The sequence below is a fragment of the Triturus cristatus genome, chromosome 1_2, assembly GCF_964204655.1.
Source record: "Triturus cristatus chromosome 1_2, aTriCri1.1, whole genome shotgun sequence".
Lineage (NCBI taxonomy): Eukaryota > Metazoa > Chordata > Amphibia > Caudata > Salamandridae > Triturus > Triturus cristatus.
Genome location: NC_140580.1, coordinates 63,181,469 through 63,203,185, shown reverse-complemented (window position 1 = coordinate 63,203,185; position 21,717 = coordinate 63,181,469). Strand labels below are relative to the sequence as shown.

Here is a 21,717-nt window from a genome sequence, read left to right as displayed (position 1 = left end):
TGTTTGTATTTGGCGCCGCTCTTTATATTTAGCATGGGCCTGCTTTTAAAAAAAAAAAAAATGTAGGCCTGCGCCTAACTTGTATGCCTTTGGGCGCAACTCTTAATATTTAGCGCAGCGCCTGCTTTCATTTATTTAACCACGCTCATAACTTGGATGAATTCAGGCACCGCGCTTTATATTTAGCACGGCGCTCACTTTTATTTATCCGTGAAAATAACTTGGATGTATTTGGGCGCCGCGCTTTATATTTAGCATGGCTCCCGCTTTTATTTATTTATTTAGCCGCGCGCATAACTTGGATGTATTTGTTCACCATGCTTTATATTTAGCACAGCGCCCGCTTTTATGTTTTTAGGTCTCGCCTGAGCCAGCGCTTTAGCGCTGCTCTGGCGAGACTTATAGTAAGCGAGTTTTGGAAGTGCAAACAGTGGCTTTTCAGGCCTCCAAATACAGTGCATGTGCGCCGTCCGGGCGCGCGCACCATTTGGAGGCCTGAAAGCACTCGTTTGCTTTCACTTTCGCGGGCCACACGGCCGCTTAGAAGTGTGATCGCAATCGCGATCACTTACATTTCGCGGGCGCTTTGATGTTCTCAGTGAGCCGCGCGGCCACTGCGAACATCAAAGCGCCCGCGAAATGTACACGCCATTTGCCACTCACAGATAACTCCGAAAATACTTCATGTAAATCAGTTTGGAATGTTCTCACTTCAGCCTCAGAACAACCTCATTTCCCCCCCTGTTTTTCATCTATCACTTTAATACTTCGGTCTCAATCCACTTTTTTTCTCATCACATTTCCTTTGTTTACCCTTTTCTCGTTTCTTTCTCAAATCCTGGTGCTTGCTCGCTCCTTTTACTGTTTCGCGCATTCTACTTTCTACCTGCACCTCCCCCGTCTCAAAATTCTCGTGTTTTTTAATCCCATCACCTCCCGCATGTGCTCTCTGTCTTCCCTTCAGTATGGTATGTGTGTTTTTCTATATCCACTGTTGCAGGTTCCGTTTATTTCTCTTTTACTTTCCGTTCCTCATAATGTCGCACCTCATTTCCCCCCCTGTTTTTCATCTATCACTTTAATACTTCGGTCTCAATCCACTTTTTTTCTCATCACATTTCCTTTGTTTACCCTTTTCTCGTTTCTTTCTCAAATCCTGGTGCTTGTTCGCTCCTTTTACTGTTTCGCTCTTGCCTCCCATATCTTTCTTGTGTCCTATTCTATGCTTAATCATTTTACATCGCTCTCATTTTCCTTTTCTTATCTTTTGTCTCGTGTCTGCTCCATTCTCTCTCCTCTTCCTAGTACTGCTTCTTCACCTTCAGCTCCCTCGTCCCAGTGTTGTAAACTTATGCAGGAGCCGCTCCCAGCACTTACCATCTTTCACTCGCGTTCACACATGGAGTTTGCAGTACTTTTTCTGTGCGGAAATGCGGTAGTAGTGCTGATGAGAAGTAGCCACTGTGTAGTGCTCGGATCTGTGTTTCTTCGGTGCGTTTTTTTTTTTTTTATGAATACATGTTGTGGGCTAATCAACACGCATGTGCAAAGCGCGGTTGAAAAATACTAAGCAAGCATAAGCTGTTGGGCGTTCACTAAATAGCAGGTATTAGGTATAGCATGCCAAGAAACGTCATGTCTGGCATTCTCTGCAAACTATCAAGTGATATTCAGTGTAATGCTGACGGAATGCTCCAAGCACGCCCTTAACCGCTGCAACAAGCTGTCCTGGCAACAGAGCGCCCTAGGAAAGCAAACATACGTCTACGTATTGCCAATGCATTTGTGTTACACACTACATTTTGCAACATAGACGAAACGACACCTAACATAGCGCACAGACGAACTATGAACAGACCCCGCATACCGACAGGTTATGATACCTGGGCATCTGCACGGGAAAGAAAAGCAGAGATGATAGGCAATACATGTTGATATACATTAGGACAGAACCAAATTGGAACCGCACCAGGGGCGAAAAAAAGAAGCATAAAAAGTTGTGCCCGAGAAAAATGGTATAAGTGAGCTTGACTGTCGCCTGACAAAGGTCTGGAAACAGGCATATAACATTGCTTTCACCAAACAACAATGGCCTCAATGATACACGCTTTCTGCGCCAGGAGAAACAAGCATTAGAGCTGCAATAGTTCTTGCTTTTTACTAATTTAAAGATATTGCCATTGCTATAAATATAGTTTATAAAACAAACACATAAAGTCAGGCCATTATCATTTAGATTGCTAATAGATACTATTACATTATTAATAGCAATGCAAACTGCTCACACTTCCCTAATGCGAGACCTATTGCATTGCAAATGCTTGTTTTTTTCACCATTCAAATAACTTAAGGTCCTTTATACCCCCTCATACTCCATCCTCCTCGTCCCAGACCTAACAACAAGAGATGGCCCGCCTCATGTTGTTAGGTCCGGGACAAGGAGGACTGCGAATCGGGGTAATATCTTCAAAATAGTAGGCAGCAATTATTAATCAGTCATTTCTTTATTTACATGGAGGTCACCAAAACATTCACTTTAGTTTACTTAGTGATCCATTGCCTGCTGCTCATTTTGGCGCTGCACTGCACCTTATGAAATTCGTTCTATTGTACTTTTTTATAAGATATAGAGCAGCTTGCAACCTAAATCTGGTCTCTGAATTTAATTTCAGAACTTATATACATGCACTGCTTGCTGGCAGGTATTGTGCCTTCCAAGTACTGTACAAAACATGTTAGTATTAGTCGCGTGGTAGGAATCATTTTATCATCCTGCTGGAATTCAAACCTACTGTGTGCACATTACATATATATTTCTATGGGAGGGACATTACACTATTGAGTTCTTTTCATAGTTTATGAAGTAAAAAATGAATAAACAGTTGCAATTAGAAGAGGGTTTTGATGTTGGATTATGAAGAAATTCTAAAAAAGGAAATATTCTAACTCAACTAAACAATGTATTTTTTATTTGTGACGGTTACCTTTTCTAAATATTCAGGGAAAATAAACCATGTGGCATTCTTTAAATAGTTTTCCTTTTTACTTGTTTCTTTTTTTCCATCTAGCTAGCCAGCAATACAAATGTATATTAGGGTGATCTATCATGTATAATTAAATTCACTTTAACTCCTTGGATGAAATGATCTATTTCATATGCTGAATTGTGTGTGCATGTGCGCTTTTACCTACGTTTACTTGTGTGCATGTGCACACTAATTTTCACCTATGCGCCCATATGTCTGTTCTCTGTGTGCCTGTAGTTTTGTCTATCTATGCATGTACAATAGCAAAGCCAGACCCATGTACTTTGTCAGTGGGTGCTAAACTTAAAACTGTTATTTTTCTTTGTAACTAGGTGGTCTCTCCTTAGCCATTTCCTGACTTTTGGGCAACTAAAGTAAAGTAAAATACACAGTAGGGTAATATAATAGAAGGCAAATATCACATTGCCAGAGGAATGTGTGAGAAAAACGTAAATTGTCAGTCTTGTACCCCAGGCGGCAGTGAAGTCAGCACTTGTTAGCCTATCACTGACATTTTTTGTAGCACTTAACCTTTCCCGACCTGGCAAATACTCACTGCCGGGCCACTTCCAAGATTACAGTGATAACTCCAGCTAACTACCAATTAGGAGGCTTGCTCAAACATTTGCAATGCATTAGGTCTCGCATTACTGACTGTTTAAGCTAATGGTGTTGCACTGACTCTATCACCAGCAGTCAACCTGAGGAGGAATTGCGGGGAGGGCAGCACAGTGCTCCTGTTGCTGCCGTGTGGAAGGAGCCAGAGGAGGGAAACTGAGCACCGAGGATTATTGCCGGGGAGAGCACTACAACTCCCATCTCCCCTGGCCAATGGACCTCACTTCCTGTTTCCGCTCACCCCAGCTCATATGCGAGAGGCGCTCCCGCAGCGCGGGACCAGCGCCAAGGTTGCCAGATTGGGCTATTTCCCGCACAATTGGGCTACTTTTTTCCCAGTTGTGCGGGAAAAACCCATGCCTGGCGGGGGGCTACTTTTTGGGCTGGTTTTGAGACCTTGTGCGGGAAATATTGGCCTGGGGTGGGCGCCCACGCTCACCAGACGATCGCACATTCACAAAGCACTTAAAGCACAGCAGCACTCTATTAAAAAGCAATCATTCGTTCGCACCTGCGCGTTGCACACTCACAGCAGCATCATTCATTTTTGCATGCCTCTCTGGCCCTCTGCCGGCCCTTGCCTAAACTGTCTTCGCGCCGCGCGGTCAATCAAAGTTGGCCCCGCCCAGCGCCGCGGCCCAGCCCCAGCCAGCCCAGGCCAGGCCAGCAGTCAGAGCAAGAAGCATTATACCCCAGTGATTGAAGCCGACCCATCCCCCTACTAGGCCCCCCTACCGAGGCAGCAGGTAGCATAGCAACTCAAACTTGAACAACGATTCCAAGCCGGGCAACGTTACGCAACAGTCATTGGTCAATGTTGCAGGTGCCAATGCCATTGGCTAAGTAGTTGACTTGACTACTATTGTTACAACTTACATTGTTGCTGGTGCTGCCAGTTGCCGGGCCTGTCACGTGCAAAACACCACCAACTTGTCTGAGTGTTGCTTGTGTTCTTCTGCATAGCAGCACAGTGCACACACTCTATGGACGTGACGTCAGCCCCCCACCACGGCAGCGCAGGCTAAGCTGCAGGCACCACCTAACTTTACATACCCGTCCCCTCGACCCCTCGTGGTGTCCGTGGCAAATAATTGGCCAATGTGGGGGGTCTCCAGGGCCGTCATGTTGTAGCGCGCGAAAACGCTACCAATGACGGCCCTGGGAATTAATTTTAGGTCAGCCCTCGCAGTTGATATAATGCGGGGGCCCGGCTGACGTGAACTGAGCACGGTCTTTTTCGGCGGCGGCGATCTGCATTGCATGCCATTGATGATGATGAACTTCACTGTGACTTGACTCACTGAGCTGAGCTCGAGATTACGCGTAGACTGAGCTGACGCTCTCCCGACTCTGACTCTGACCCAGTCACCCCCCAACAGTACTACTTACTGTGCCGCAGTAGCGGCATGCGCGCAGGGCCGCAGGCCGCAGCCCGCAGGCCAGGCAGTAAAGACGTGAGAGAGTGAGACTGAGGAGGAGAGAGAAGTCACAGCACAGGAGACGAGCAACTAACGTCGCGACGACGTCAACGACCCGACCCGACTCCGAGAGGACTGCACTCATCATCATCATCAGCCGCCCAGGCCCCAGGTCCAGGCCCAGCCCCAGGCCCACTTCGCTCCAGCTCAGCCTCCAGCCCCAGTCACTTCACTACTCCAGTCCAGCTCAGCCCCAGTCACTTCAGCTGCCCCCCCCCAGTCACTGAGTCCAGCCCCAGTCACTCAGAGTCCAGCCAGGCCCAGTCACTGCCACAGGGGGTAAAGCATATAGAGAACAGAATGTTCTTTAACACAGATATCCAAACTCCTCCTGCCCCCCTGGTTGGTCGTGATAGATGGAACACGATACCTGCAATCCCGCTGGCTAATAGATTTGCGGTTTTAGAGGGGCTTGAGTCCTGCGATTGACAGGAGGGGGATAGGAAACTCACCAGTTTCAGCAAAGCTGCAGGAAAGTTTTCCGTCTCTATCTGAAAATATCACGGACTTGAGGGAAGGGATGGTTAAAACTATGAGCTGGAATATAGCCGGACTTAATTCAAAGCGAAATAATGATGATGAGCTTAAAATTATTGACCGGTATGATTTACTGCGCCTGCAAGAAACATGGGAAACAGGGGATGTTCACATAAATGGATATTGTTCAATTCAAACCCTAGCTACTCCATCACGGTCAGGTAGTGCAAAGGGGGGCTTACTGACCCTGTTAAGGAATACACTATGTGTGAAGGTTTATCAGACTGATGTACAATCCACTTATTTCCATATTTTATTTTCTAGCGGCCCAGGGGAAGAGGATATTATGTTAATTAATTTCTTTAATAATCATTTTGAGGGGAATATGGCAGGGGTAATCGAAACATTAGAAGGCGCCAAGGATTCACACCCAAGCAGGCACTCTCCTAGAAAACAGCGGGAAAACCCATGGCCGAGAAAGAGGCAGCCTCCCAAGGTCGTGCAAGGGAGGGAGAAGGGCACGATGACAAAGACAATGACAGAGGGAATGGATAGGGCACAGGAGGACAGGGCCAACCAGCCCGAGCAATTGACAACATCTCCCCGTTACACCCCCAGGACAACAACACATGACAGTCTCGAGCAGGGACGCATCCAAATAGAGCCCATAGAGGGGTGAAAGAAGAGGAAAAAAGAAAAGGACAAGAAAGAAACAAGAATGAACAGGCCAACTGGGCCAAGGCAATGAAGAGTCCATTCGGAACAGCCCGGACTCCCGAAAGTGGGTCATTCCAGAGAAGTCACTCTCCTATAGGACTCGGGAGAGGGGGTGGGCGGCAGTCATGCAGAGGGCGAGGAGCCCGCGCTGCCAGCCCTCCGTGTAGCAATGGAAAGTGCGCAGCCTAGTCCGCCCACCAGGCCCGGTCGGGGGGCCCCAAGGACCAGACCCCCGGTAGAACACAAAGAAGCACTGCTCCGCATAGAAGACATCTAGTTTGTAAGAGACGGGGAGGCACTCAGGGAGCGAACATGGTTGATGACGTCCTGCTTGGCTTGTGCTTAATCAAGGTCCCTCGAGAGGCGTCTGGAGCGAGGGGGAGGAACAGTGGACTACTCTGGCCTGAGCGAGCCCGCAGGGCGAGCGCAAGAGGATGGAAGATCTTCTTTGTCCGAATTCACAGGAAGGTGGAGGCGACTTTGCGGCTCCTGTAAAGACCGAAACAACTCGCCGTCGACCCTCCCAGGTAAACATCAGGGCAAAGGGATGACCCTACTGGTATTTAATCTCCAGGTCTCGCAATTTGTTAGTCACAGGTTTAAAGGTCTTCCTACAGCGAAGCGTAGGAGCAAGGTCCTGAAAAATTTGTACAGAGAGCCCATTATAGGAAACCGCCTGAATCACCTGCACCTTAAGAAGGATGGCTTCTTTGTCCACAAAAAAGTGGACTCTTGTGATAATGTCCGGGACAAAATTAGGACGGTTGCAGGTGCCAGGAACTCGATGCGCTCTATCCAGCATGGGTGGCGAGGTACCCTCACCCTCGCGGACGGCATGCAGGAGGTCCGCTGTGTACGCCAGGATATCTGTCCCCTCCGTGCCCAATGGGACGCCAACGATGCGAAGGTTGTTCTGCCGTCTGCGGTTCTCCAGGTCTTCTTGCTTCAACTGCAGGGTGATATTCTGATCTTCCAACTCGGATACCTTCTTCCAGAGGCCATCAATGTCTTCCGTCCTAGCATCCAGTGTCGTTTCAAGGCCGTCAACTCTGTCGCCAATCTCTACGACATCTCTGCGGATATCTTGCAACCCGGCTTTGAAGTCCTGTCGGAGAGAGCTGATTTCGGTCTTTATTTCCTGCAGGAAGGACGACATATAGGCCTGGGTGATTGGTACTGCCTGGGCGGACGAATTTGAGGGCGCCAAAGAGGCAATAGGATCCTCCTGAGTAGATGGGGGCACCTCAGACTCCAAGGAGGTCACCGGATTGTCACGGGAGGCCGCCGAATCAGTGTCTTTATTGCCTCTGTGTTTAGAAGGCATGGTGATAGGGTCCAAAAGCGCCAAGGGCTCAGCCGAAGAAGAAGCAGAACGTTCCAGGCGGTGACAAGGGCAAGGAGGGGTGCCGAAGAGAGAGCGAGGAAAGAAGAGGCCACACAGCGTGTGGAAGGCCTGCTCAGCTACACACCGGACGAAGGAAATGTCTGAGGTCACCCAAGCATTGAGGGGCGATAGGCAGAAGAGGGAGACCAGTGCACGTGCCAGCCAGCGAGGGTATTGCACAGGACGGCTCCCCGGCCCCGCAGGTCCAACAAGGCCCCTGACCAATGGGCAAATCAAGTAGGTCAGGCGGAGGGAAACACACAAACCAGGAGGGCAGGGACAGTCTCTAGAGTCACAGCAGAGGTCCCACTAGGCCCACTAGGCCAGGGAAGGAGCAGCAAAAGCAGGTAAGGTACCAAAGGGATCGAGAGAGCTCCAGGGCCTTCACAGGTCGATGCTGCAGCAACACAGGGCCCAGGAAGCAAGGAAGTTGGGCCAAGCTCTGGCGGGAGGTCACTGGCAGTGTACGCGCCCCTCCGCTCTGCGCCGCGAAGACTAGGCTCCAAGAAAGGGGCCAAAGCAAGGTAGGGGCCGGGAAGCCCAGACGCAGGCAGGGACAAAATGGCAGGTTGGGCGTCGAAGGGCCTGCAAAGTCTAGGTAGACCAGGCATTCACGTGAAGAGGGCCCCCAGTCCCGGTACCTGCACCGCACTAGCCACGGTCCGATGTCATCACAGGACGCGGAGGGGGCCAAACGCCCGTACAGCCGGGCTTCACAGTATAGAGGGGAACGGCCATCTGGTTCTGCGATCACCGGGGCCTCTCGGAGGGTCCAACAGCGGCTCGGGGCTCCAGCAGGTTGGCGGAGGTCAGGATGGCAGAGACCTCACCGCCGTTACTAGCGCTGCTCGCCTCCTCCAGAGAAGGGCTCCAGGTGCCAGCGGAGGTGTGGTGGCAGACGGAGCCCAAAATGGCGGCAGGAGGTTGAAGCGGCAGCACAGGGTTCCAGCAGGGCAGCAGGGGTCAGGAAATCAAGGACACCACCGTCGCCGCCAGCACCACTCCCCGCCACCAAAGCAGATCACCCGGCACCAGTGGGGACACAGCGGCAGCGGGGGCTCAAGATGGCGGCTGTAACGAGTCAGGCCGGGACTGGCCAGAAAGGCCCCAACAGGCGAGGCTCTCGAGGGACCCCCACAGCCCAGGACGCCGTCCAGGAGGTCCCGACAGGAGTCCGAGCTCACCACAACAGCAAACAGGCCCGGAGACCAGGAGAGAGGTAAATGCAGGAGGCGCTGGAGCTGAGACTCGGTGGAACACGTCTCACTCCATGTGCGCTCAGGTCACGCCCCCAACTCTGCATCTTTCTTGATTGGTCTGAAAGAGGGGCCTTGCAAACCCTTCAAAGTTGCTGGGATGCTGAATTTGTTAAAAAAGCACGAAGGTCTAAAGCTGTTCTGAGTCTGACGCTGCTGCATGCCTGGGAAGCAAACTAGTATTGATGCCAGTTCTTGATTCTATCTCCCATAAACCCACACTTTCTATCTCTTTAGTTCACTCTTCCATATTCTTTTTATCCCTGCTTTCTCCCTTCATCTTTGTTGCCAATGCTTTGCTTGCACCCTCCTTCCTGCCTGCAGACAGAGCTGCTCTCTTTTGATATTAGCTCCGCCTCTGCAGCTCATCAGCCTTTTACACAAATCCGAGTGTCTTTACATGAAATTCACTTTTCACCATAGGCTACCTATGAAATATTGTACACCCACACACATTTGCACAGAGTTTTTTATTTGTAAAAAATCTTATGACTGACTGACTGAAAATGTATAACTATTCAGCTGATTCATGAGCTCCCTTGGTCCTCTCGCTAGCTGCACATTTCAAGATTTTGGAAAAACCAGGAGGTGGTACTTAAGAAGAATCTGTGATAAATCCTTATGTTTTTTGCATTAAGGTTCTGCCCATTTGCTTTAATAATAATTTTGGATTACTTTGGACATCTCTAAAAAATTGTGTAAGTGCATTATTCTTGTATTTTGTATTTTAGGTTGGTATTCCAAAGGGCTGGGTAATCTCACTATTTTTTAGGGTCAAGCCTGCGACAGCACTGTTGTTAACAAAAGGGGCTTGGAGCCCGTCCATTGCTTACAATTTGTTGGCTTCCATGGCACTCTTCTTTACAGCTTTGTAACTGGTCACTGCAGACCTAGCATAATTTCCGTTCCTTTGTGTGGAGCAGGGACCAAGCACTGATTGATTCAACTTAATCAGTGCCTATCCGCTGCTAGTCTAGACATGGCATGACAGCTGTAATGTCTCTGAAATGTTCGTACAAGGATACTAACCAAAATATCTGAATGCAAAGTGGTACCAATAACAAGTACAGTCTTGCTGAGGGAATAATCAAATCAAAACACAGCCAATGCTCAGCTCGCTACGGTTAAAGCTGCTCTCCCAACACCATAAAATTATATATACTCATTGGTGGGGAATGGTCTTTATGCTTCATTATGAAGAACGATCAAAAGAGGTTTCCCAGTCTCTGAAGGAATAAAAAATATTGAACAATGCCTTGTTACCTAAATATTTTTTATAATAAAAGATTAAGAGATCCAAAAAAATACACCATATCTCACGAGCCATGATGACATGGGACATCTAACTCATTTGTTTTAGGGAACAGCCAGATCTTTATTTTATGTTTTTTGATTCTCAGAAAATGTGCGTATTATCTATTTTTCTGTAGGTTGATCCAAAGCTTCCAAATTTGTGTAGCATACCTGGATGTTTAGTGTGACACACAACACCACACAATTCAACTCCACTCAACATATTTACACTCCACATAATACCACTAGGTACAACATGATTCAACTCCATATAATTACAATCTTCTCAATACCACATAAATACATACCGCATAAAACCAATCTATGTCACATAGCAACAATCCACATAGATACACTCTACGCCATGTCTCATAATTCCAGTCAGCATATTTCCACTCAACTCTACACAGATTCATGCCACACAATTCAACGCCACACATTTCCATTCCATGCCACATAACTCGACAACAAACCACATCATTCAACGTAACACAATTATACAATGCACCACATACATCCAATCCACACCACAGAATTCCACATCATCCCACAAAATTCAACAGCACACCACATAAACTACATACAACTCCACAACACAAAATACCATTCCACACAATTACACTGCATGACTCACAGTCCCACTCCACATAATTCCAGTACACTCAATACCACATAATTACTAACCACACAATTCCACTTCACCCCATGCCACATAATTCCTCTACACAAATCCACTCCACGCCACACAATTCCACAACTAACATTTCCAATCCAACCCACATAATTCCACTCCACACCTCATATAGCCACTCCACTCCATAACACATGGGTAAAGGACATTGTCTATTTACAATGACAATAGCTCTAACTCTCGCAAAAGTGAGACATACTGGCTTTTCCCAATGCTTGTTTTTAGTAGTAACTTACACTTGAATTTTGTGAATAAGCAAAAAGTAGTACCTTACTCAAAAGTGTAACTTACTCTAAAGTGTTATATTTGTTTATTCTTCTTTTGTGAGGAATGAATCCATTACAGTTTCCCTGGGATTGTTGCAGACCATGTTCTTTTTTTAACACTCACATCATACCTCGTATATTGGATTCTTGATGCCCCATCGGCCAAGCGTCTTCTTTTTCCTTCGGTCGTAAAGAAAATACAGAGGTGGCAATTAGAGGACCTATAATAAAAAAAATTAAAACATAATAATTTACAACTTAATTTTAAACACATACCAGTAGTGTTATTATAGAAAATATGTGGGATTCAACTATCACACAATGTCAGAGTTCATAGCACGAAACTGATTAAATTGCAGAAAGATGCCTAGAGTAAAATACACACTGGACTGGCACAAGGCATCTTACATTTCAGACCACTTCTAAGTTTGCTGTGACTTACACTGGAAGATCAGTCACATAGTCCACACAGGGAAAGGTGCACTTTTTTCCCTTTGTGCCATACTTGTATTATTATTGGTAGTCTGAACTACCTGCAGCGGCTCGAAAAATGCAAAAAGATACTGTGCTGTCTAGAGCACATGCACTGAGTATGCAACTCAGCGAGTGAGAATGTACGATCCTGATACTCCAACGCAGAAACAGTAAGCTGCAACCATAACACCATGTTTTTGGACTGTGAGGCCTGCAAAGCATTCGCTAACTTGTGGTATTTTTGAGGTAGCGCAACTGACAAAGACGGCAATCATTCTTTAAATGCATCCACATTGCTCACTTCTGGACCTGTGATTTTCAAGACAATAAAATAAGATTTGAAAATAATATTGACAGCGCTTTTGAACTGGCAATTGATACTTTACTCAAAGCAAAATCGGAGGGGGGACTAGGAGCCAATAAAGGTCCAGTACCTAGAATCCGCAATCAATAATCAAACCAACAGAGAAGGTACTGTTCCACCAGAAAAAACAGAAAGAAAAACAAAACAGTGGACGAGATGTGAAGAGGGAAACCTAAGGATTATTATCTGGCGCCCTCACACATCCTTGGGGATGTCATGTTTCATCATCAGGCGTTGCTCCGCGTAGGGCTAGCGCTGCATTGTCCTTCAGGCCCCACGAAGGACCGCTTTGGCAGAGATCTTTTATCTTTCTTGCTGCATGAAGTGTGCAAGTGCGAGGGCGTCCTAAATGTGTGGGATGGAATGATAGTGTATTCAATAGTGAAAACTTAAATAAAACTGTCTAAGAGATGCCCAAAAAATTATTTTAATGTGATGGTTCTCCTGGCATGATTAAAAACTATACAGGGTCTCGGCTACTGTAGGAGCATGATGTACTCTAGTAGCTTCAGGTCTAAGGGTATAGTCAGGTCGGGTGTTGTCAGGTCGACATGTTTCGCGCCCAAAGGTCAAATAAAAGATCCACTGTGCTTCTTCAAGACCTAAAAAAGAAGGACGGTAATCCTACCCTGCACCTACACCGTGATGAGTAGTATAGGTATTCCCCTAAAAGTAAATACCTGGTTTAGTGGTTAAAAAATGATCATCCAACCTGAAAAGGAAGAGGAAACAGTAGGAAAAACAGTGTGCATAGATTCTGCATATCTGGTTCAATGCTTCACCAGGATCGCTCTGGTAATACACATTATCAAAATGTCTCCGAAAGGTAGACATGTGCATACTGTTGTTGGCACCCTTCATCATACAGCAAAAACAATAAAAGATCTCTGCCAAAGCGACACTTTGTAGAGCGTGTAGGGCATTGCAGCGCCGGCCCTACAAGGAGCAATGCCTGATAATGAAGCATGACATTGAAGGAGCAGGGTTTTGAGGAAATAAAACCTGCTCGGATTGATTCCTCAGTAACATTTACTAATAGTGTGTTGTGAAATTAATGCGCACAAACACGAAAACACGGGAAAATGCTTTGCGCATGCGTGCATTAATGTGAAGATTAATGCATACCAGACTAGGCCACATTTGCGTTCTGCTTCTAAATAAAATAAATAGTTCTGCTTTTGCACATTAATGCTCTTGCTAGGAACATAACATGGCATAGTGCAATGGTGGGTGGTAAACAGTGAGAAGTACATTTCGTGAAATTAATAATAACTGTGTTCTGTTCATTGTAGTGAAAATGAGTCTGGGCCTACATTTCTGCATGTTAGTAGTGGGTTAAAAGAGAACTATTAAGAATAAATGAACCGAAAATCAAGCTCTGACAGAGAGAGGAGAAGGCAAAAGACTGATACCTTCAAGAAACATTTGTTTGTCTGCCAAGTAACGGAAGGATGGCCATGAGAACGAGAGGAAATGTACAAACCTCTTTCGCAGAAGTGGCAGTAGTGAACAATGAATGTCTAGTGGTTTGCAACATGTTGCTTACTAGAGGAAAACGGGTATACAAAAGGCGTGGCTAATGTAATGCGAATTATACTGAACTAAGAACGTTATGAAAATACGAACGTGACTATGGTGGTGTGATAGAACACCCCCTAAATCAGCAAATGAGAGACTGACTTTCTGTAAATGTTTCAACAACTGTGGGTTGGACATGTAGGTTTTAGGGTATAATTGAGGTGCCTTAGGGGGTGTGGATTTAGAAGCGTTGGGGAGAGTGCGAGGAAGCTTAGAGGGTGATCGTTGCTGTCTGTCGGTTTGCTCATAGAGGCCTACCTGTTCCTGTCCTGTAACCAGTATCCTGATAATCTTTGTTCCCTGAATCCGTCTCAGGGGAACCCTACTATCCACATGGCCAGGGGGTAGTACCTCTCTGATATTCTTAGATCAGTATTAGCTAAATGATCTGTACTTTTCATTAATTATTTGCAAATGTATATTTTGGCTCAGAAACTACTGTCTCTTCGCCTATCCACTCTTTCATGTGCATTTATTCATTTTGATATGGGTTTGACACCGTTTTGCATTGATAAATATTTTCTCTCTCTCTGCTTTTAATGCATTGTTTGACCTGTGAATCTGTACATGTTGAGCGGATACTGTCTACACCATTTGGTGATAAACATTATGAACCTTACACCGAGTTTGTGGTTATTCAGAAAAGATGGATGGATGGATGGATGGATGGATGGATGGATGGATGGATGGATGGATGGATGGTTATTATTATTACCATCAACTTCTCAACTTTAGGTCCATCGACCAGAGGAAAGAAGTTGATTTGCAAGCTCAGTTATGTATTTAGAGTGAGATATGAGCCTGTATTATGAACAGCTGATTTCAAGTGCTCATTGGTCTTGACACTCACCCAGCGTCATTCAGCGGATATTTGGGGTAAATGTTGTATGGGCCTGTGTTATTATTATGTGTCGTTATTGAATATCGATCCCTGATTGGCGTTGGATCAACATCCCCAGGGATGTTTGAAAACACTAGAAAATAATTCTTAGGATTCCCTCTCTGTGTCTCATCCACCATTTTGTCTCTTTCTTTTTTCTGATAGGATCAACTGATACGGTACACCTTTAAACAAAGACACTGGCAACTGATACACTATATTCTTACACAAAGACAGAGTGTAACCTCACCAAGAGAACTCAGGGCTTGGTTGATTTCCTGCATCACGTTGTTGTAAAGTTCCTTCTGCCAGTGATGTAAAAGCGTCCACTCCTCTTCAGAGAAGCAAGCAACCACATCACAAAACGTAACTGGTGCCTGGAAAACACAATTTGCTTTATAGATTAGGCAACCCCTTAAAGCTAAGTGGGACTCAAGCGAAATATGATACTCTTTGTTTTCCCTGTAAAGTAACACATGTTAACAAAGTCTATCAATAATTGCTTAGGGTGAGATTCACTAATTATTTGTGGTGCACCTAATTTGAATTTAGGTGTACAAATTAAGTATTCAATTAATGGGATTCCACATTTAGGTTGCCCTGAATAAATGTAGAAATCCCTCCAGTGTGCTGAATTACTAAATTCATGAATTTGTTATGGACATGATTGTGTTTGCTGCTACTAGATCGGCTAACCTGCAAAAGTATGTAAACATCCACATACAAATACATGAGTGAGTATTCATACAACCATTTCAGGCAAATTCCAACCCCTTCTTCAGACATACAACACCTCAAACATGACCTGGATGTTCAGCCCCGCCAAGTCAGAATTCCTAATATTTCTCAAGAACAATAAGTAACACCTAGTCCAAACCTGACTCAATGATGAGCTATGACAGCTTCAAACCCAACTTTCACCCAATGCTAAGTCCCTTGAATTCCCCCTTGACACCAACCACAACAAAACAAAGAGCCAAGGCGTACTGGAATCAGTCTCTCTCCCAAAGAAAGTGAAACCATTCCTCCCGGAACGTAACTTAAGTACTGCTCTTCAATTACTCAGCTTTTGCACCAGGTTGGTGACAACACCCTGCTCCATGCCCTCCCAGATTGAAGATTTGTCCCCTTAAGGGCATCCTACATGCTATGGCATGTGTCATCCAGAGCATGAAGAAATAATGTCAACTCCTCCATCCAGATGGAACTCCAACGGCTCCCCTTGTCAGCAGACACCATTTTCAAAACAAAGTGCGTCAATTATGATGCCATCAGAACTAGAACCCTTGCCTACCTGGCCGACGAACACACCATCTCCTGTGTCTCTCTGCATACCCACAAGCATAGCACCATCAGAGTGAAGGCAAGGAAGTGTTAGAAAGAAAAAAACAAATCTACAGGCCTTTTATATATATGCACCCGGGGATCTAGACCAACATCCGCATACTCATCAGGACTGCCCTACTCCTGCTCCAATTTAAGAAAGACATGAAGATGTAAATACCACCAGATAATAATGAAGTAGCAGTCCATTCAGCTCTCAGAACCAATCTTGTGACTGTATTGTTTTACTTTGACCTTGTACAGCACTCTACTGCCTTATGGCTGAGTTCACACTATACAATACACCAGTACAAAACCATCATTAACTGGATCTACTCCTACTTGTCTGACACTAGAAGCTTCATTTTGCTCCAACCATATGCTTTAACTCCATTACACAACAACTCTGGCATCTTGCAATGCTCCGTCGTCCCTCAACTTTTCTTCACTGGGCTTCTCAGCCCAGTTTCGTACGACATCAATTCTTGAATACAACCTGTTACAACTAATCAGATGACACGCGAAACACTTTGAAACTCAGACACCCAGTAACCTTAGACACCTCTGGCCTAAAACACCATGTTGAAGCCAAGGACCAACAGGTTCGGATTAACCACTTCAAACATAAATCAAAAACCCGAACCGTCACCTGCGCACAATGGGAGCACTATCAATCTATGTGTAACACACGAAGTAAAGGGGCCAGTAGCCATGGGAGGATAAAAATGACGACATGGCCGTACTAAGGAGGGACTAACAAACCTATAAACGAATCCGAAGGCAGCATTTACAAAGGACAATGACACAAGCCAAAGAAATATATTGACGGGGGAGTGGGCGGGGCTACTCTCACGCACTGAACTACAGCAGATCTTCACCAGAGCAGCGCTTGCGCGCTGACTCTAGGCTCAACCTAAAAAGGAGAAATTCTCTGCCACTACAGCTCGGGAGTGCATTTGCCTTCACTGGGCCTCCCAGTCCCCGTTGTCCTTCAGAGTCTTGACCTTTCATCCTGGGACGTTCTCTTGGTTCGAGAGCCGGCATACCCTAGGTGTCATTCAATATCTGATCCATCAGGATGGTTGCCTCTCAGTGGTGTTAGGAGTCTCCCATTCACCCCAAGGCTGTTCACACCACTCGATTGGATCTGTAACCTGATGACCACTGGTGCCACCCTCAACTCATTCATCCGCTGTTGCAGGGCTTTAAGTGTCCAGCACAGAAACTGAGACAGGCTGGACAGTGTTCATTTCCTCCTGTTTTCTTCATTCGGACATTGGTTCCCCCATCGTAGTCCACGAAGTTTCTCTGCGCACAGCTCACCAGCCTCAGATACAGAGGACCTGCTTCTGCATCCTCCCCGTCTACCCTCTTGCTACGTGGACTGCTGCATATGCCTCAAGCCTTGAGTGAGGGGTACTATGAGCTCAATGAGAATTGCCACTATTCCTTAATGGGAACATCAATAATATATATATATATCAATATACATATATATAACAATAGCACGGTATCTGTTTGAAATGATGGGCTGCCTCTTCTATGTGAAAGTGTTTGGAGATGCCACAGATCTGCCTGTGGGGAGCTGACTGGAGCACAGAGCTCAATAAGGACACTTTTACATGGGTCCTCGTTGCAGTCACACCCCTAATAAATCCTTTAAACAAATGGATAATTGATAAAGCATATTTAAAACTTGGACTCCAAAAGAGCAATTTTTAACTTGAAATGATTTAACTTATAATGAATAAAGAAAAGTGAAGGAGTTTCCGTTACCAGAATTGATATGCTACCAGAATTGATACTGCCCTCACAACCACCATGGTCGGCCCTCTCCATCCTCATCGAATACCTAAATGAAATCAGAATCCAAGGATAAACACTACGGTGGATCTGCTCCTTCCTGACAGAAAGATCCAGCCAGTCAACCTGGCACCGTACAGCTAGGACACGCGTGGCCTCAACTGCAGCGTTCCACAAGGATCCTTCCTGAGCCCGACCCTCTTCAACGCATACATGATCCGCCTAGCCAGTAGCATCCACTCTCACGTCAATGTTCTCTCCTACGCTGACAACACACAACTCATTCTCTCCCTCACAGAGACCCGCTTAGTACTCGGATCTAGTTCAATGCCTGCATGACTGAAATCACCCACTGGATAAAGATCAACAGTCTGAATTGTGATCTTCTGGAACAGCACTTCAACATGAGACTCCACCTGGTGCCCAACATAGCATGGACTGACACCAACGACCCACAGTAAGAACCTTTTTTTTTTTTTTTCTCTTTTGTCCTCATCTCACCTGATCAAGCAGCAGCGGATTTTATAGCCAACAAGTATAGATGGATCGGGGGGGGCCCAGTGGCTTACCGCGCTTGCATGGGATCACCAGACCCATCCCTTCTGATGTTTCTCAGGGATATGGTGTAATCATTGGACTGATGGTATCAAGCTCAACGAACGACCCCAACACATTAACGGGTGCCAGATATTTAAAACCTTGTCCACAGAGCGCTCATACTCCAACCTAGCCATAATGAATGCCGCATTCAGCCAATCCTCTCTTTTCGGGGGGAGTGGATCCTTCCATCTCTTGCATCTCTCTCTCCAGGCCAATAGTATCAAGTACATTAGTAACCCTTTATCCTGCTCTGTGGCGGAGCTAGAGAAATGCCCGTCGGCTCCAAAGAACACCAATGAGGGATTTACTTCCACCTTGGATTTAAAAATGTCCCGGAGGGATATCCCCACTTCGTTCCAGAATGCCTCCAGATGTTCACATTGTAAGAAGATATGCTCATCATTGGCTAACGGGGTATGGCACCTTGGACATTTAGGAGGGGGGAGGGGGGCAACCTTAGCAATCTTATAGGGAGTGTAGTAGAGTCGATTTATAACAAAAAAGTGATTTTTCTTTGGGCAGACTGGCTTTATAAATTTATAAAGACTTTTTAAAGAAGGCTCAAAAAGAGCTTCAAGAAGGCTCAAAAAGAGCTTCATCCCACAGTAAGAACCTTGCGATTGTCATCAACAGTCAGTCAGTCAGTAAACTTTATTCGGTTTTGACAACCATATAAGTAACACAAAAATACATAAAATGCAACAAAAAAAAAAATGTAAGTACACAAACATATTCAATAATCATCAGCAAACTCAACAAGTCAATGCCATCACTGCCTCATGTTTCTATACCATGTTTCAAACGGCTCTCATTCAGCACCCAGCAAACCGTAATGCACGCCCTTGTCATAAGCAAGCTGGACAACGGGAACACCCTTTGGGCTGGGATCAACAAACAACTCACCAGAAGGCTGCAGACCATTCAGAACTCGGTGGCCAGAATCACTCTCAAACTCCCACGTCATAATACCCATTAATTGACATAGTCGGCCATAGGACTCGAGCTGCACCACACCTCAAGCTGTACCTCTTGATCAAGGCATAATGAGGCTGAGATCACTGATGTTTGGGTGCCGGGTTTTCTATACCACGGACCTCAAACTACACTTCACAGATGAAGCCCCACAAGACTGATGCTGCACAACACTGATGAGGCCCAACAAGGACGATACTGGTCTGGGGTTCCTTTTGCTCATTTTTGGCCTAGTAATTAGGACGTCATTGTCCCTTATAGGGCTGCACTCATTCTGACTTGTATGCAGCTGGTCACCGTCTGCAATTGCAGCGCGAAAACAGTCGCGAGGCATTTACCCGTGCATGAAATTGATCCAATTGGTCATCGCACTTTTCCTAGTATCCTGCCACCCATGCGATCTGGGCATTGGGCAGGGTTCTTTTGGTGTGTAATTAGCTTTACCATGCTATATACAACTCACTACACCTGCATAGGGGTTTGTGCTATAAAGACATTCAAAATAAAAATATATAAAGCTATAATCGAAGGTTCAGAAACATTTGCTGATTGTACATGCCTGCGAATTCATTACAATGCTACACTCACTTGGTCTGACCTCCGCTGGAAAATCTCTTTTCTGGTTTTCATCCTGTTTTTCAGTGTCGAGTGTGCAAGTGGTTCGGAGATAAAGAGATATAGAGCAGAGCAGCAAAGCTCCTTAAAAACTGTACAGAATGGAAAAAAGTCCCGTCACCAAGACCTTGCATTTAACGATCCTTAGAGCGAATCATTTTTTGGTATCGCACTCTGATCTTTGTAGAAAATCAGATTTAGCTCAACAGGAATCGCTCATGCTCGGCGGAAAGACGTTTATGTTAAGAGCGAATTCGCATCTCTCATTCTCAGAGGCGAGACACTGGTCTCGGCAGCATGCTAGCCCTTCCAATCCTATCTTCTGCGCAGGCGCTAAATCAGAGACGCCTCTTACATACAGTATCTCTCTAAGGAGAGTTTCTTAGGCTTCTCTGCTGCATCGTACACATATAATCTGTAGTGAAATCAGTGCTATGATCAAAGCAAGGTGCAAGCTAAAAAAAAAAAAAAAAAAAAAGGGCATGGTCTTAGATACATGGAACGACGCATTTTATTAGACGAACAAACAAAAAAATGTTAAGACTGTATCAAGCATGATGTATAAACCCGACGTCTTCTCAAAGATGTAACAACCTCGAGTTCTGCACTGTCCATCAGCCTCCACTAAAAACATGGGGGCATATTATCAAGACAGACGATAAAATTATCGCCTCTTTAGCGGCAGAAAACTGCCGCTAAAACGGCGATAATTGGCTTGATAATATGTTCTATGGAATTCCAATTTAAACCCATGTTAGATGTCCTTCACATCTAACATGGGCTTCAATTGGAATTCCATAGAGCATATTATCAAGCCCATTATCGCCGTTTTAGCGGCAGTTTTCTGACGCTAAAGCGGGAATAATTGTATCGCCTGTCTTGATAATATACCCCATGGTTTCATACCTCACTGTTTGACAAAGCAGCAGGGACGTTTTGTAAACACATTTTAATGAAACCGGTCCCTTTGCTCGACTCTAGTACCTGCCCCCGAGCATCTGAGCAGGCCCCGACGATCAGTGTTTCTGGCTTGGAACGTGCGTAGTATAGTGACAGTACAACAGAGGCGGCCCTTTAAACAGTGAAGAAATTTTTACCTGGCAAGGATTAAAATAACGAACGCCTCTTTTCAGCGAATTATCAAAACCGAACTTTAATTTGGATTACTTTGAAAGATGAGCGTAAAGAAATCCTTAGACCGTCACGAAACATCGAGGCTGGATGCAGACGAGGTAAGTTGTCAGATTGTGTGCTGACGTAGTCGATGACTAACTCCATTGTCAGTGACACCTGACACATTCCTGTTTGTTCCATATAATCCGCGTGTACGCCTAGAATTTAGAAAGGTATGTGAGCACTAAACTGCTGTGGCAGCCTTTGTGTAGGCCCACAAACATCCTGTTACAAACTGCACTCCGTGAGATCTGTTGGGTGGGAACAGACTACAGTGAACAGTATGTAAAAACGTTATCCTGAGCACATGTCCAATTTATGAATGTCCACTCTATATTCTAGTCGATATGTTTTTCACTTTATCTTGTAACACATCGAAAGCTATACTGTAGCCAACACATGTTTCGTTTGTGGGGAGTATACCACTGAGTTCCTCAGGGCAATTCAGGTATATTCTAGACACAAGCAGGTTGCGATATATTAATAAGACCAAATATCCCTTGCTCTCCTAATATCTGTGGCCGCCAGCCCGCGCACCAATCCAGTATTCCAATTAAATAACGTCAATCCGTATCTGCGTTATGTTCCAGGAGAGGGCTCCTCGAGAGTTACGGTGTGATCAGAATGTGCCCCACTTATCTATCCCCTCGGCCAAGGCCAGCCCTCCGGGTGTGTGTTACGTCAGGAGGACCAATTGTGCACATCGAGTTTCTCAGTGCATCCCTTCCC

At 45.6% G+C, this 21,717-nt stretch overlaps 2 protein-coding genes across 6 annotated transcripts in view; one reads left to right on the top strand and one right to left on the bottom strand.

Annotated features, from left to right (window-relative positions):
- Nucleotides 1–20,086, bottom strand: part of LOC146866793 (uncharacterized) — an 84,991-nt gene extending 64,905 nt beyond the window's left edge. Inside the window, exons 1-3 of one of the 2 annotated variants that reach the window (XM_085601408.1) lie at nucleotides 19,789–20,086; nucleotides 14,753–14,879; nucleotides 11,338–11,427 (exon numbers count right to left, since the gene is read on the bottom strand). In XM_085601408.1, coding sequence (XP_085457534.1) covers nucleotides 11,338–11,427; nucleotides 14,753–14,879; nucleotides 19,789–19,830 — 259 coding nt within the window. In that variant the 5' untranslated portion in view covers nucleotides 19,831–20,086. The remainder of the gene's footprint in view (nucleotides 1–11,337; nucleotides 11,428–14,752; nucleotides 14,880–19,788) is intronic. The other variant, XM_085601401.1, reaches the window with a different exon arrangement.
- A 740-nt stretch (nucleotides 20,087–20,826) lies between these two features.
- LOC146866792 (uncharacterized) overlaps nucleotides 20,827–21,717 on the top strand; it is a 218,472-nt gene continuing 217,581 nt past the window's right edge. For 3 of the 4 annotated variants that reach the window (XM_085601387.1, XM_085601370.1, XM_085601362.1), the window contains exon 1: nucleotides 20,849–21,047. In XM_085601387.1, the coding sequence (XP_085457513.1) occupies nucleotides 20,991–21,047 (57 nt within the window). In that variant the 5' untranslated portion in view covers nucleotides 20,849–20,990. Of the gene's footprint in view, nucleotides 21,048–21,717 lie in introns of all 4 variants that reach the window. The other variant, XM_085601378.1, reaches the window with a different exon arrangement.